This window comes from Lodderomyces beijingensis (genome assembly GCF_963989305.1).
Source record: "Lodderomyces beijingensis strain CBS 14171 genome assembly, chromosome: 3".
Lineage (NCBI taxonomy): Eukaryota > Fungi > Ascomycota > Pichiomycetes > Serinales > Debaryomycetaceae > Lodderomyces > Lodderomyces beijingensis.
The window spans coordinates 1,124,132-1,140,219 of record NC_089972.1 but is presented as its reverse complement, the minus strand read 5'-3'; the positions used below and the strand labels follow the sequence as shown (position 1 = coordinate 1,140,219).

Below are 16,088 nucleotides of genomic sequence, written 5' to 3'. Positions count from 1 at the left end.
TGGATAATCTATTTTGACCTTTCAGGATATTTCGAATGGTAGTAATGTAAACCAAGTGCTTTTTCTGGATGGTGACTGCAGTTGACGATGCTGCGACCGAGTGAGTCAGTGGAATCTTTGAATGGATATTATCATGTTTCTAAACCTCTAACAATGATGAGTTTGGTTCTATTCGATCCTGCCCCTTGGAAAGATAAACCCCACTGATTTGGTTATAGCATGTATCTTTTCCTTATGTTCCCAAAGATCTTTCTTCCTCGGAAAACGATCATTGCACACTGGGCAACAATACATAGTTTTCCTTTTTTTATTTTTTGTGGTAAATGTGGCTCTGACTTGCTTTCGGTTCCGGTCCTGGCTGTAGTCCTTGTCATGCTGGCACATGGCCCAGAAGTGGTGAAAGTTAGAGGGCTATTTATCCTTGTCGTTTCCGCCACCCCCTATTTTCCCTTTTCTTTTGTTTTTTTGCCTTTCGTCTATAATCCAAAACATACCACCTTGAAGTTCGTCTGCTAAATGGCAAAGATAGAGTCCGCAGTCCAAAAAAGAAGCATTCGTTCGAGAAAACATAGAGAAACTTGGGAGAATTAACAACATTCATTCAAGACAACAGAAGAAACTAGAGGAAAAAAACCAATGAAAAACAGATTCAATCTGTACATAAAGATTTTGTTCTCCACCTGGATCAACAATACTTTCAACTTCAATTTTTGAATACAAGTACCTCACCACCCTTACCTTCAAGAAAGCAACGTCGTTTCCTCTTTCCTCATTTTCGTTTTTCAAGAGTTTCTTTCCCAACGCCATGATCTTTCATTTCGTGATACTTTAACGCTTTTTCATACATGAAACCTCTGGTGCACCTGCTGCAATACCATATACTTATCTCGCCCATCGTTGTATTTAGTTGCAAAAAAAAAAAAAGTGGCGAGCTTTAGCCACCTTATCTCACTCTGCCTTTCAACAAAATGAAGGCGTGCCTGAAAGAGCTGATAATGATTTTTAAAGGCTATTTATATAGACACCAACTAAAACAAACTCCTCCATGCGCTTTTCCAATGAGGTTGCAACTTTTTTCTTTCTTCGTCTAAAACCATATGCTTTTTTTGCACTTTGCGGCAACAAGCTTTTTCAATTCTTCGAACCGGAGACCGCTATGAAGACTATTAGGTGCAAAAATGATATAAATATCTCATTCAGTGTTTTTCACAAAAAAAAATACTTGATCACGGTGTTGCCTGCTTCGAATTTGTTCAACAACGAAGGTATTTCCACCAACTCCAATGTGTCAAAAAAATTTAAATTACCATCTGTCTCATTCTAAAAGCCTAGATGAGTTTTCTCTTTCTCCCTAGTTTTCCCATTTGCTCATTCTATTCAATCATCCGGGTGGTAGTTGTGTCTTTTTTTGGAACCCAATATTTGCCTTGGGTTTCTAAAAATCATCCCCTATAAAGAGAGGGAGTACCGAGTTGTTCACGAGGATATAAAGACTAAACCATCCGTATCTCATTCGTCTATAAAAAGATATACCTCCCTATCGCAGATGGCAACAAATAACAAAACTAGAAGATCAGCAAAAAATCTGAGCCGCCGCCTCTGATCAAAAAATTTTTCCAGACCTCAACTCTCATTCTCTTCAGCGCTGATATGACATTGGGTAATGTGTCTGAGTGTACGCCATACTTCTCCAAATCTTTTCCCGCATACATGGCAACATAGTAAATCTTCCTCGGTGACTGTATTGTCAGTGTCCAAACCCATTGGTTGTCTTTTATGGTCTCAAGATTGTGTCTATTGTACTGTTGCCGCGAGGTTGGATTGGATTCTTATATAATGTGTCTCAACCTGTCCCCCCCCCACCCCCCTACTCCCCCTTACACACAATTTACCCCTTAAGCGAATTTCAACTTTATCATCGTCTACAACCATAAAACTTTTTTTGAGCTAGATGTCGTCATTGCATTGCAAATACCAAAAGCTACAAGGTGGAAAAAAAGTCAAAAGTTATCAAGATCCATATCCCATTCGGTTTGAAACAGGTGAGGTAAACGCCGAATCTCAAAAATGGTCCGAGACCCCAGCCAATCAGGAAAAAATTCCACCGCCGCTGTTGAATTATCATTTATTTTTTTTATACCATTGGTGTCCAACTTGTGTGTGTGTGTTTATGTAAATATTCTTCATTTCCAGACTCCTCTTTCTCCAAACCGACTTCTAGAAATGGGTTTTGGTGTAATGTTGTATTAAGGATTCTTTGTCGTCAAATTCTTCCCTGCACCGTGGGCAAGGATAGTTCATTAGAATTCGAATTCATGGTCCTGCAAGATGCAAATCAGAGAAAAGAAGAGAATGATATATATAAGTGGTCACCTCACCCCTTTCTCTCGTCTTTCTAAACTTACTAAGTGCAATCATTGTCTTTGTTTGTTTCGTCTGGTGATAGTTTTTGGAATAAACTTTCGTTTGCGGCCCGGGTGAATAAGAAGTTCATAAAGAAAAGCAAGGTTTCCTGAGGATGCAAAATTATCCAAGAAGTTTCATGCATTTGAAAGGGCTATACACTAGACCCAATAGAGTAAACCGGAACCCAGCAGCCATTCAACTTTCATTTTTTTTTTTTGTCGCCTACGTCACCAAGACCCACCTTTCAAAATCAGGTTGGATTTATTCCTTTCCGTTTTGTCTTTATCCCTATACCCTCTTGATCTCCCCACCCCTTACTCCCCAAACCTACCTCCAATGGTCTTTGCCTATATCAACAAATAGACGGTTCTTGCTTATAGCTTTGAGTACACGTGAATCTAATTGTTTTCATCTGGATTCCTTGCTGTCACGTGAGATACTCCATGGTTCGTGTTAGACAGGTTTTGGATGAAACTTTTCTGCATGTTCTAAAAGATCTCGAAAGAGTTCAAAACCCTTGCCGCATATCCTGCAATGGTGTAAAGATATGTTTGCAGATGGTTTTGTAAATAAAGGGGCAGTTGTTAGTTTTCTTTACCCGCTTGCAAAAAAAAAGAGAATTGGATGGAGTTTAAATATGAGACGTTCACGGCTCTCTCTGGTTTGTCCCCTCGTCTCCAATTCTATCCCATTTTCGTCCATAAATATTTAATCTTACAGTTTGAATCTCTATTGGGAATGGAAATATCCTAATGTTTGAGTTCAAGGTAGTTGAAAAAAAGCAGGAGGCTTGATGATGAAGGTTTAAAGTTAAGGTCTTCACATCCCCCTTATTTTTTTCCTAAAATTGACTATCTACGTAATTGATAAACAACTTCTAACATCCACTGGATGCAGCATAACCATATCTCAAGTGAAGAAGCACATGCTTGTCCAACTTTTTACATAACTACAAATTCATATATCAATGATGATGACGTACCACCAATATGTTTGAACTTATCTGGCTTGTTCTCTTTTTTTTGCATGGTTTTGCAATCAAACTGGCAACCATATTTTCTTCATTTATGGTGGTCTGCTCCCCTATGAGCAAAAAAAGATTCAATTGTAAACACAACAACACTTTATTACAGACTTTTTTTTTTTGAGGCGGCAGCCGCTTAGACGAGAAGGATAGACCACAATCGAAACAAAGAGGGCTGTTAGCATTGTTTTGTTTCTTGGTTGATTGCCGAGTCCATACATTTGCAACTTCAGCAACTTCACTTTTGATCTGTGCTGGTTATAAATTTTCATGTTGATTTTGTGTCATGAACCTTGGACCTTTTTTTTTTTTTGTTTTTTTTTGCAGCCAGCCATTTTTTTTGTCGTTCTTCTCAACAGCTCAATATCGTCCCATCCAACAGATCATATTTTTAACCAAATGCATGCAATCTTTGTTAATATAAGCAAGAAAAGTATTTCATCGTCAAAATTTATAACATCCATTGTTCTCAGACGAAAGATTTAGCTTCCCAGTGGACGACGGTGTCCAATACTCGACAAAATTTACCTTGAACGTTTCTCAGACATCTAGGCATCTCGACTTTTGATCCATCTTTTTTTCATCGTCACCAGTCGTCAAAAAAACGGAACGGCAAACTGATACTGATAGCAAGATGGATGGTTATAAAACAGGGAATGTCCGCAAACTTCCGTCGTGCCCTGCTCCTTCACCTTTTGAAGATCAGGTTTACCAGAAACAAGAACAACAACAACGACTCCAAGGTCAACATCATCAAGACCAGAGCCATAGCCAAACTTCATTGCACAGCCCCCTATCTTCCCTCCACACAGTTGAGTCACAAGCATATGATCTGGCTGACTACAGCAGCCAATCACCACATAAAATGACCCAGGCCCAGTTGCGCAGACTCGAAGTTGAATCAGCCTCAACTGCTTCACACCCTTTTTATTCAAGCGAGGTTGATCATCAGTACAATGGGCAAAGTGACCAATCGCCGCTTGACAACGGCAACAACGAAAACGACAAAAACAACTATAGTAAGGCAAGATTGAGATACACAAGGACCAATAGTCGTTCAAGTAATGATTCATTCCACACTTCACCGGCCAAAATGAGAAACTCGTTAGTGTCACCTCTGGAAGACCTGTATGGTCAACAAGGGCCACATAGATTCTCGCATTTCGTCATTGATCAACAAAATCCATTGGTTGCGCAACGATTAGATGAATTGTCGGATGTGACATCGAGCTTGAGAATCGAAGAGCCACTACAACAACAACAACCAGAATCCAATGCACATAGAGATGAAATAGAGAACAATTACCAAATTGGAAAGCGAACCAAAACTTCACATGAAACTGCAAGTAGTGGTAGTGGTGGTGGTGCAAGATTGCGTGAGATTTCCGACTCGATGAACTCACTAGCTACGATATTCTCAACTCGGCCCGATCCTAAGCTTGAACAGTTGATATTAAGTAGCAGTAAAAGAAGAAACACCAATACCAGTTTGCGCAAGACGGCAACGAGTTTATTTGGTCGCAATCGCAACAAATACAAGCATAGAGGCTATAATAATAACAGAACCAGTACCGTTAGAGTATACCATGATGCCTCAGCTTCCGCCTCACTCGCATCATCATCATCCTCATCACATGTTGCAGCAGCACAAACAAAAGCAAAAGCAAAAGCAGCAGTAGCAGCAGCAAGAGCAAAAGCAAGACTTTCCGGTTCATCATCACTACAATCGAGTACAAGCTTGATCCGCAGACAAAACGCCATCAGGTCAAAGCAAGGCTCATGGGTATATCGATTGAAATTGAGAATCCGCAAATTCTTATCCAAATTTAAATTCTTTAGTTTCAAAGCATCGCTGAAACGGAATGCTAGTATCAAGAGATCACATAGTGGCAAGAAATACACCGGGATGAAATCAAATACCCTCGTGAGGAAGCAACGGGAAAATCCTCAAAATAAAGATATCAAACGATTTGCCTCGATCAGCATTTCGAATCCCTTGAATAATCCACAATTGGGACGTGGTGCCGCGCAACGTGTTTCGGGCATGGATGACGATTTGAAAAAGCAAGCTGGCGTGGTGATGGTTTCCAATCCATTCACAACACCTCCACAAACAACAGCAACAGCAACAGCAGCACCATCACCGCCATTGCAACAGGAATTATCAATTGAGGAAATTACAGATGAATCCCAGGGCAAATTAAACCACTTGTCGAATTACATCAATCAGCAAGAAGGTGATTATATCAAGAGCTTGAATACTAAGCGTGCCAATGGCTCGCATAGTGCATCAATTACCGATTCGCCCGATTTACCCTCGCCGCAAGTTCATGGGTCTCCAATTACACCGCGTTTGAGTCTCCCCGCAGGTTCAACAACTACGACACCTGCGCTATTAGCCTCGATATCAGGCATCTCTTCCAATGGTCAATTTCCAGCACAACAGCCACCGCCAGTCCCACCGCACCGAGACACGACATACATGACCCAAACTCAATTCATCAAGCAACAATTGATGAATCAGATGTATTCGAGATACACCATGCACCAATTGTGGCAGAGTTACTTGCGGCAAGTCGTGTGCAGGAGGATCACGCTCCGGTGTGAAATCAACCAATTCCACAAATTCGTGGCTCGGAAGGAGACGGGGAATATGATAAATGCTATTTTCGAACAAGTGAGGCTCGAACATGACATATCTCGACAGACTCTGGTTCAAGATCCAGAATCGGCACAACCACCTCCAACAACTGCGGCTACAAAAGAAGCAACAGCAGCCATGGTGGATCAGCAAGGTGAGGGGGAACGCGCTGCCTCGATCAAGGCATCGTCAGTCTATTCATATTCGGCGCAGACTGACACTACCGCGTCCACGATTGACGAATGCCACGATGCGACGCCGAAACCACCGCAAGACGAGGAGTTTTGCGCCAAGGTGCTCCATCGGCGTTCCATGCTTGGGGAGATGCTAGAGTACCACTCCCTGGACGACGATGAGCAAGACGAAGACGAAGACGAAGACGACGATGAGGTTGAATACGAGGGAGAGTACGATCTGGAAATACGTGCTCCTTCTAGCTTGGAGCGGATGAATAGCATCGTTAGCTCGAGATGTGGATCGGAGATCTTTGTCAAGAAATACGCTACGATGTCGAGACGACACTCGAAAAACATCAGGGATTATCAAGATGATGTGAGTGATGTGGCTTCACAGCTGCTGGTTTTAAGACGTAGTCATGGCAGGTTGCATAACTTGAGTCAATTGAGCTCATTAGCAGGTTAATGTTTCAATAAGCTAATTTCAATTTATACGTTTATATATATAATATATTATCAACAATCTTTCATTCAGGAATAACGGAATATCCCCAATTATATAGTACTATTTACAGAATAATCTTTTTTTTTTTTTTCAAACAAGACAAACCAAAAAAAAAAAAAAAAAAAAAACAAAAGCTTGTAAGGCAAAAAGTCCACCTAAAATACATAAAATCAAAAAAAAAAGAATGCATGTAGATCGTTAATGAACTGAAAAGAACAGTGACTTATATACTAACGGGTATGTAAAATCATTTTCTTTTAGTTCTTTGGTGGTTCTTCATTTGAAGAAGAAGAAGATGATGAATCACCTCCGTCTTTGTAAAGGTCTTTGAATAAGTTGATGGCTTCATTTTGTAATTCTTCAGTCTTGGTCTTGATTTCGTCGGCTTCAACTTCTTCGCCAGCTTGTGCTTTCAAGACAACTTCTCTCAATTTAGCAATCAAGTCTTTGACTTTGTCGGCAGCCTCGGTGGACAATTTCTCCTTGTGTTCGTTTAATGAGTTTTCGGTGTCGTTACACAATTGGTCTGCTCTGTTGGCGGTCTCAATGGCTTCACGTCTAGCTTTATCAGACTCGGCAAACTTCTCGGCATCGTTGACCATCTTTTCAATTTCAGCGTCGGAAAGACCCGATGAGCCAGCAACGGTGATGGATGCATCCTTGTTGGAGGCCTTGTCTCTAGCGGAAACCTTGATGATACCATCGGTGTCAATGTCAAAAGTGACTTCAATTTGTGGAACACCTTTTGGTGCAGGTGGGATACCGGACAAGGTAAAGTTACCAATCAACTTGTTGTCTCTGGTCAATTCTCTTTCACCTTGGAAAACTCTGATTTCAACCGAAGTTTGACCAGCTGAAGCGGTGGAGAAAATTTGGGATTTCTTAGCTGGGATGGTGGTGTTTCTAGCAATCAATCTAGCAAAGACACCACCCATGGTTTCAATACCCAAGGACAAAGGAGTGACATCCAACAAGACAACGTCTTTGACTTCACCGGCCAAGATACCACCTTGGATAGCAGCACCCATAGCCACAGCTTCATCTGGGTTAACTGCTTTCGAAGGCTCTTTGCCAAAGATGGACTTGACGGTTTCAACAACCTTGGGCATTCTCGACATACCACCAACCAAAATGACTTCTGAGATATCGGATGCAGTCAATCCAGCATCTTTCAAAGCCTTTTTACAAGGTTCAATGGTTTTTTTGATCAATGGTTCAACCAAGTTTTCAAATTGAGCTCTAGTGACTTTTTGGTTAATGTGTTTTGGACCCGAGGCATCGGCGGTGATAAAAGGCAAGTTGATGTCAGTGGAAACGGTTGAGGACAATTCAATCTTGGCCTTTTCAGCAGCTTCTCTAATACGTTGAATGGCCATTCTGTCCTTGGACAAGTCAATGCCGGTTTCCTTCTTAAAGTTGTCAACAATGTACTTAACCAACGCAATATCGAAATCTTCACCACCCAAGTGGGTATCACCATTTGTCGACTTGACTTCAAAGACACCAGCGCCAATGTCCAAGATGGAAATATCAAAGGTACCTCCACCCAAATCGAACACAGCAACAACTTCACCGTCCTTCTTTTCCAAACCATAGGCCAAGGCGGCAGCAGTAGGTTCGTTAACGACTCTCAACACGTTCAACCCCACAATCTTACCGGCATCCTTAGTGGCTTGTCTCTGGGCGTCGTTAAAGTACGCGGGCACGGTCACAACAGCACTATTGATTTTCTTACCCAAGGCAGCCTCGGCAGTCTCCTTCATCTTGTTCAAGACAAACCCACCAATCTGCTGGGGCGAGTACTGCTCGCCTCTAGCCTCCAACCACGCATCGCCGTTCTTGTGCTTGGTGATCTTGTAAGGCACTTGGTCCAAGTCCCTCTGAACCTCCTTGTCGTCGAATCTTCTTCCAATCAAACGCTTGGTGGCAAACAAGGTGTTTTCCGGGTTGACGACGGCCTGGCGCTTAGCTGGAATACCAACCAATCTCTCATTGTCCTTGGTGAAAGCAACAATCGAGGGGGTGGTTCTGCCTCCCTCGGAGTTCTCCAAGATTTTAGGGGTGTTGCCCTCCATCACCGCCACGGCCGAGTTGGTGGTTCCCAAGTCGATACCAATCACAGGCCCAGTGGGGGCACTGGCCGTGTTGGATTGGAATCGGCCAACGGCAACCTTGGCGAATGCAGGCGTTTGGCGACCATAAACACTTTTTAACGAACTTCTAGCAGCTAACATCGCTTAAAAAAATGCAGTTTTTTTTTTTCCGAAACTTATGGGGGGATAGATGTGTATATATATACAGATGAAACGTGGAAAGCTATGAACTGAGGATAGAAAGAAAAAGGAAGAAGGGGTTAGTTGCCTATCCTTGTCTGTGTGTGGCAAAAATATGAATTTGGTTGCTTAATTGGAAGGCAGCGATGAAGAATTTTTTCTTTGTATTGTATATATAGGAGAGTGAAAATTTGTTGCCAAACTGTGCGGGTAGCTTCTCTCACCTGTGTGTGTGTAGTGTGTGGGCATGTCGCGCATTTTGGTTGCAAGATGGAATGGTGGTCTTGTTCGAAACTTTTCTTTTCCATGGAAGGTCATGGAACGAATGTGGAACCACGGTGCTACCATGTGTCGATGCCCTTATTTATCCCCTTCCTCCCGAGCCGGGTTCTGTTTCTGGTGTCGCTGGTGTCGCTAAGAGGAGAAGGAGGGTCTTGAGGGATTTTACTTTCTAGATTACGGTGGAAAGATCTTCATGGGGGGGGGGGGGGTTCTACCACTTGCTTTGCACCAGGGCATGCATGAAGCGTGGCGGCCGAAGAAACATGGCTGAATAAACATGGCTTCGTCTAGTTGAAGTTTACATAGTAGTGCCAGCTATAACCCATTTTCGGCCCTCCTTCCTGTCCTTCGCGTCTTTCCCCTTCTCCCGCAACCTCCCTTAGTCTCGGCTTTTTTTTTTGTTTCGTTTTTTTTTTGTCTTGCTACAAATCTTCTAATTCCGGGGGCAAATGGCCATTCATAATCCAAGTCAAGGTCTTTTCTTCTCGATAGGTCTCCAACAACTGGATAATCTCGTCGTCGGACTTGCCCAACTTGAAAGCCCCCTTTTTGATAGCGTCGCAGAGCCTCTTGCGTCGTTGGTACCGTTTGCTTTCTTTTGACCGCGAATGGCCTCTCCAGTTTTGTTTCCCATACTTCAAGTCCAACGCTGCCAAGGGTTCTTGTCCCTTGTAGCCGGAAAAGAATTCATTGTAGATTTCTTGTACTGTAGTTGGATTCTTCATAAACTCAATTTGAATCATTCTCCGGTTGTTTAGGGGAACCGACTCCTGTTGCAGCAGCAGCTGTGGTTGTGGTTGTGACTGATTATTATTTGGCTTTTGTCCTGGGTTGACCTCGGACGCAAGATCAAGTTGATGCTGGTGTGGGTGTTGGTGATGATGCGGATATAATGCTTCGTCTAAAGTGCGACTGTTTTCTTCCTCTATTCTCCTTACTTCACTGGCCTTTCTATTCGTTCTCGGCAGCGTGTTTATAAGCTGGTGTTGATGGGTATGTGTGTTCGGATGTCGGTGCTGACGAGTTATCGCGTCTATTGATGCTGGCTGCTGGAGCTGAGTGGCTTCGTCTTGACGGGGAGGTCCACTTATTCCAAGCTGAGGATCTAGTTTTGGGTCAACATTGGATACAGTTGCTTGTAATTGAAGGTGAGGCAAGTGGTGATTTGGCGCTTGAGGCGGATGTAGCATCTGCTGCTGCTGCTGCTGCTGCTGCTGTTGTTGTTGTTGTTGTTGTTGCTGTTGCTGTTCATGTTGATGCTGCTGCTGTTGCGGCTCCTGTTGCTGAAGCGCTTGTGGTTGCATATGAAGATGATTAATGCCATTATGACCAAGGTGAGCCGACGAGGAAATCCCGCGAGTGCCCTCATTTAACCCGTTTTCAAATACTTGGATCAACTCTTCCTCACCAGCTTGAGCAACAGCATCATCATTCGAACTTCGTCTTCGTTTCCTTTGTTGTGGGTGATGACGTTGATGCTGATGTTGCTGCTGTTGTCGGGAATTTTCAACAACCTCAACCACTAAACTAGTGATTTTCTCCAATTTGACATTTTGAAAATCAACCAATTGCCGCAATATGGAGACTTGCTGCTTCAACGTAATGATTTTGTCGTTTTCCAACGACTCTATACGACTGGTTAGCCGATCGATCTTGTTACCAAGAAATAGCAAGGGGTTGGCACCGGTGCCAGTAGCACTGGCAGGAGTAGACGCGCTGTTGGTATCTGAACTGGTGCTGCGCTTCTGTGAAGTGCCAGTAGAAGTAGTGTTCATTTGGTCAATGTCTCTCTCTCTGTGTGTGTGTGCGGTGGGTATCAAATGGTGAAGGGGAGGGACGAAGTCGTCGAAATGTCGGAGGTTGGGGTTCGCTTGATCTCAGTGGGGAGCAAAAATGTTTTTTGGTGTATTTTTTTAAGAGCCCTGTTTAACAAAACATGTTCTTGATTAGAGAGTTTTCGCTAGAGAGACATGTACGGGACAGTCAAACCAAATAAATAAATAAAAAAAACAAAAAACAAAAAGAAAGAAAGAGGGTCGTCCATCTTGGGTAATTGAACAGCAATTCCAGGTGTTATCAATTTTCCACTCTCAGCGATTATTGCATCCGTGTTTACCGCGTTTACCGAGTCTTGGTTGTATAAATTACGTAGACTCGAGAAGCTATATTTTCAAAGCACACTGCTGACTTTTTCCGTTCTGAATAATCTCCTGCTCTTGGTTCCTTGTCTTTAACCTTCTGTTCATTGAGTCTTCTTCCTCTTTAATGCAATTCTTGGTCTCCCTTCCCTTCATCATCAATGTAGTCTTCTTCCTTGCCCTCGCCCTCGCCCTCACCCACTACATCTTGATCATCGATTCCCCTCGCCATGGCCTCTTCGCTGATATCATCCAACTCGTCGAACTTGGCTGTGAATTGGTCGCCAAACAACGCCATCAAAGCCACAGTTCTACCCTTGGACTTGATATAGATTGCCCGGCATTTTTTGAAGTCGCCATAGACTTCCCTGGTAGCAATACTCAACTGCAAAAGATTACACAGCTTGGGTAAAAACAATCCAATGTTGTGAGCATAAGGTTTCATCGTTTGCAACAAGGCCAAGATATTAAAAGGCTGCATTTCATATAGATCAAATTCACTCCTGTTGTAATCTGTACCTCCCCAAGGAGGAGAGCTGAATATAAAGTCAAATACTTTATCACCGCCCTCACCACCAGCCCCCTCCAGTTTCCGCATTCTTGTTCTTTCCGCCAACACATGCTCGGGGATCCAATCAAAATTCACCAGGCCATCTTTGCCCGGTCTCGTGATTTCGGCCCAATCGGCGCTCAAGGTCCATACTTTATCCTCGACACCATAGACTCGGCAATTATGTCGCGTGCAGTACAAATTAGTGCCATTGATATCTACCCCGCCCACGCAATCGAAATAGCGCGCAAACTGAATGGTGTTGCCTCCGCCACCGCAGCATACATCCAAGCCAAATTGCGCTTCTGGGGGTAGAAGCTTGACAAACAACTGGGCAATGTACTTGGCTATCAACTCAGGGGTAACGCTATACCATAGTTCTTCCGATAAGTATATCCCTTCGTCGTATCGCGTGAATAGCTCGTATCGCCTCGTCCAGAATTTCTGCAGCGACGGTGGCAAGGTGTAGTATGTATGCATCAAGAGTTGACCTTCGTAGAAATCCAGGGGATTGCGCGATTGGTACTCTGCCTGTGCTGCGTCATGCTCATTATACTTGTTGTACTCGTTATATTCATTGTCGTGGTGGTTGTTGTCGTGGCTGTTGGTGTTGTTGTTGTTGTTGTTGTTGTTGTTGTTGTTGTTGTTGTTGTTGTAATTCTCCAGGAGCAGATTTTCTATTCTATGGCTGATATCCATTTTCATTTTCTTCTTATTCTTGCGTTTTTTCTTCTTACTTACATTGACCGGAGGCGGTGTGATTGCATCGGTAGAACGAATATCATCTCGAAGGTCCATATTATTACTCGTGCTGCTCTTGCCATTATAGTCGCCATCGCCTTCACCTCCTGCGCCTTCCTGAGCAAATGAGTGTAACAAAATAGCATCTTCTTCTTGAATCTTGAATTTATTTTCTAATCCTGGCGGTGGTGGAATCCTATATGGTGGAGGTGAATCTCGTCGATCTGATTCCCTTTCAATTGGCTCTTCACTCGGAGCATCTTCCGTTCCGTCATAATCTTCTGCTATATTATGTCCTGTTTTTTCATTCATCCCTCTCCTTTGCACTGGGAAACTCTCTTTCCCCTTCATGCTCTTTGTTCACGATTGCTCTTTGCCGGAATCGCTCGATAAAAAACCAAAAGTCTTAGGTCTCAGAGAAAAAAAAATGACGTTGGAATTTGAATACCTAGCGCTGCCGTGGGTTGCACATTTGCAGCCAGAAGAAAAGAGAAAGAACCAACACTTTACCTATATATTACATTGGATACTTTAACAAGAACAACAGTAACAATAACGACAATAACAATAATAATACAAACCACTCTATAGTCAACAACCCGAGCGTGAGCCCCAAAGAAAAGAAAATCCACACCATCTTAAATCTTCCAAACTTTCCCGCCTTCAAGGAAAATCTTGCCGTCATCCAGCATCATATTCATAGCAGCAAGCAATTCTTCATCACTAAACTTTTCTTCTTGATCTATTTCATAATTAATTGCTTCAAGAACAGACTCGTAGGTAGCACACTGACTCTCATTGTCAAAGAGTCCAGACCTAGCAACTTGTGCCATAATCTTGTAGAACGACTGGTACCTCTCCGAGCTAATTCCCGACTTTGCCTGCGCATTCAGCGTTCGATCTGCTAGTGGTTGAGCTCCGGATGCTGTTTGCAAATTCTGGGCTCTGTGCTTCGACTGCCTTGCGGGTGTGCTCTGTGGTTCAGGTTGCTGTTGATTTTGAGACAAGTGCATTTCTTGCATTTGCCCCAGCACCATTAGCTCTATCTCGCTATCTTCAAGCTCGTCATCACTTGCGTCATTGCCTGCGTCATCATTTATTGTAGGTGCAGGCGCTGGTACAGACTCAGGTGCTGGCGGCGAGGATCTTTGTTCCTGCTGTTGCCTCATTCTTGTCCGTCTTTCGCGCGGCCTCAAGATCTCCTCTTCCGACTCTTCCTCTTCTGACTCTTCCAGCTCAGATGCAACAATTTGTTGCTCAGTTTTCCTCTTTTTCTTCTTATGCTGCTTTTTGGCGATTTCCTTAAACAATGCAAACCTCAACATTTCCTCAGCCACTTTGGCATCTTTCACTTCCACTGATCTGGACAACCGAACTTTAGCGTGAGCTGAAGCAAGACGGATCAAAGTTTCCAACGTTCTGGCAGTGATTGGTGCTGTGTTTCTTTGGTTGTTGCCAATCAAATCGTTTCTCAATGACGAGTACGTGGTAACAATGTAGTCGGAAGCGCTCTTGGTCAACACGGGCTTGATTCTTTGCTTAGCATACTGAATATACTTTTTCAAGAATGGAATCGACAAAATCATAGGCGTCTTTTTACTCTTGCCCCTTGACACACCAGCATGCAACAACGAGTTGAATTTTTCAAAAATCGGTTGCTCTAACAACTCCCTCTCGTTGATTTCGTCGGTACCTACAGCCAAGGTTACGCTCGACTTTTCACGAACTGGCTCGCCCTCCATCATACCAGGTGCAATGAATCTGTGCATTCTCAACACGTGCTCGGAGATGATTCGATCCTTGGCAGGATTAACATCGTCTGTCACCACAAACAACAAGTCAAAACGCGACAACAAGGAATCGGGCAACGCAATGTTCTTGTGGGGGTCTTTGTGAACATCGTACTGGCCAAAGACAGGATTGGCGGCTGCAATGACTGAACATCTTGCATTCAATGATGTGTGGATACCAGCCTTGGCAATGGTGACCGTTTGTTGTTCCATCACTTCGTGGATTGCAACTCTATCAGTATCGGACATTTTGTCAAACTCATCGATACAAACAATGCCTCGGTCAGCTAAAACCATCGCACCGGCCTCCAATCTTCTTTCTCCTGTCTCCTTATCGGTGACCACCGCGGCTGTCAAACCGACACCCGAGGAGCCTCTACCCGTTGTGGCAATAGCCAATGACGCCGTGTTCAAGACAAACCTCAAAATCTGCGACTTGGCAGTGGAAGGGTCACCCACCATCAAGATGTTGATATCTCCTCTCAAATGACTTCCATTGTCCAAGTTCTTTTCGACACCACCCATCATCATCAACAAAACTGCCTTTTTGATATATTCAAACCCATAGATGGATGGCGCCAAAGACTGCGACAAGATTTCAAAAATCTTCTTCTCCTTTGAGAGTTTGTTGATGTTTCTAATGTCCTGGTCGGTAATCTTTTCTTGAGAAGCAACACCAGTGGATCTAGCGTGTAATGGGTAAACGGAATTACCCAAGATGACAGTCTTGAACGACGAGTTGTTGTTGGCACCGCCTCCTAGAGCTCGATAAACACCAACAATCTGAACACGATCTCCAGGTTTGGTCAAGTCCACCAAATCATCATCTAGAATAACATCCACCGACCGTGGCAATTGACCAGCGGGTGCTGTCTCGGGCATCTCCTGCACGGAAATTTTCTGGTGGTCTCTATATGTCGAATACCCATACTCTGTGGTCAATTTGTTACCTTCCATATCTTCCGTTGGATAAATCGGTGGTGTTGAAATTGCGTCAAAAGACGTGGTCTGGTCGCGGTATTCTCGCGCATAAAACCTCCCCGTGGCATCTGCATAATGCACTGATCTTATAACTTTTGGACGCACCAAGGAGGCTCGAGTGACTATACCTTCAATGGAAACCATCTTGGATAAGTAGTTTGAGTCGATTGACCTTGGCGTGACCGAATGGCTACCAAATGCGCCTTTGAAACTCAAGTAGTATTGCTGAGTCGAGTCAAATTTCGCTGGAAAGTCCGAATCAGTAGGGTCATAAATGGTCAACACCGTGTCTCTCAATGCACGTTCACAAGCAGGCAAAAAATCTGCTGGCTGGTTGAGCAACCCATGCCAAAACTCCCGATCGAAATCTCTTATTTGATCAACGGAGACATTTAATCTGTTCTTGCTCTTGACGATGAGATCTTTAATCTGGGACCTGTAGTTGACTCCAGTGTTGGCATCATCGCGGTCCAAAAACTCTTGGAACCGACGAACTCTATCACCAAAGACAGCATCCAAGGGTTGCTCATCATACTGCTGTATAGTCTCATCCATGTTGTAGCGAACGTAGTGTGGGTTTA

The 16,088-nt window shown here is 43.5% G+C and overlaps 5 protein-coding genes across 5 annotated transcripts; 1 reads left to right on the top strand and 4 right to left on the bottom strand. All coding sequences in view use genetic code 12, as the record gives it.

Annotated features, from left to right (window-relative positions):
- Window positions 1-4,064: 4,064 nt before the first annotated feature.
- On the top strand, window positions 4,065-6,713 carry LODBEIA_P25710 (uncharacterized protein; the record flags this gene model as incomplete). The annotated part of the gene is made up of 1 exon (XM_066972585.1): window positions 4,065-6,713. One exon carries the CDS (start codon window positions 4,065-4,067, stop codon window positions 6,711-6,713), a length of 2,649 nt encoding a protein of 882 aa, XP_066829509.1.
- A 296-nt stretch (window positions 6,714-7,009) lies between these two features.
- Window positions 7,010-8,986, bottom strand: LODBEIA_P25700 (uncharacterized protein; the record flags this gene model as incomplete). The annotated part of the gene is made up of 1 exon (XM_066972584.1): window positions 7,010-8,986. One exon carries the CDS (start codon window positions 8,984-8,986, stop codon window positions 7,010-7,012), a length of 1,977 nt encoding a protein of 658 aa, XP_066829508.1.
- A 743-nt stretch (window positions 8,987-9,729) lies between these two features.
- LODBEIA_P25690 (uncharacterized protein) lies at window positions 9,730-11,082 on the bottom strand (the record flags this gene model as incomplete). Its single annotated transcript, XM_066972582.1, has 1 exon — window positions 9,730-11,082. The coding sequence occupies one exon, from the start codon at window positions 11,080-11,082 to the stop codon at window positions 9,730-9,732; it is 1,353 nt and encodes a 450-aa protein (XP_066829507.1).
- Window positions 11,083-11,569: 487 nt separating this feature from the next.
- LODBEIA_P25680 (uncharacterized protein) lies at window positions 11,570-13,048 on the bottom strand (the record flags this gene model as incomplete). The annotated part of the gene is made up of 1 exon (XM_066972581.1): window positions 11,570-13,048. One exon carries the CDS (start codon window positions 13,046-13,048, stop codon window positions 11,570-11,572), a length of 1,479 nt encoding a protein of 492 aa, XP_066829506.1.
- Window positions 13,049-13,374: 326 nt separating this feature from the next.
- Window positions 13,375-16,062, bottom strand: LODBEIA_P25670 (uncharacterized protein; the record flags this gene model as incomplete). Its single annotated transcript, XM_066972580.1, has 1 exon — window positions 13,375-16,062. The coding sequence occupies one exon, from the start codon at window positions 16,060-16,062 to the stop codon at window positions 13,375-13,377; it is 2,688 nt and encodes an 895-aa protein (XP_066829505.1).
- Between the last annotated feature and the right edge of the window lie 26 nt (window positions 16,063-16,088).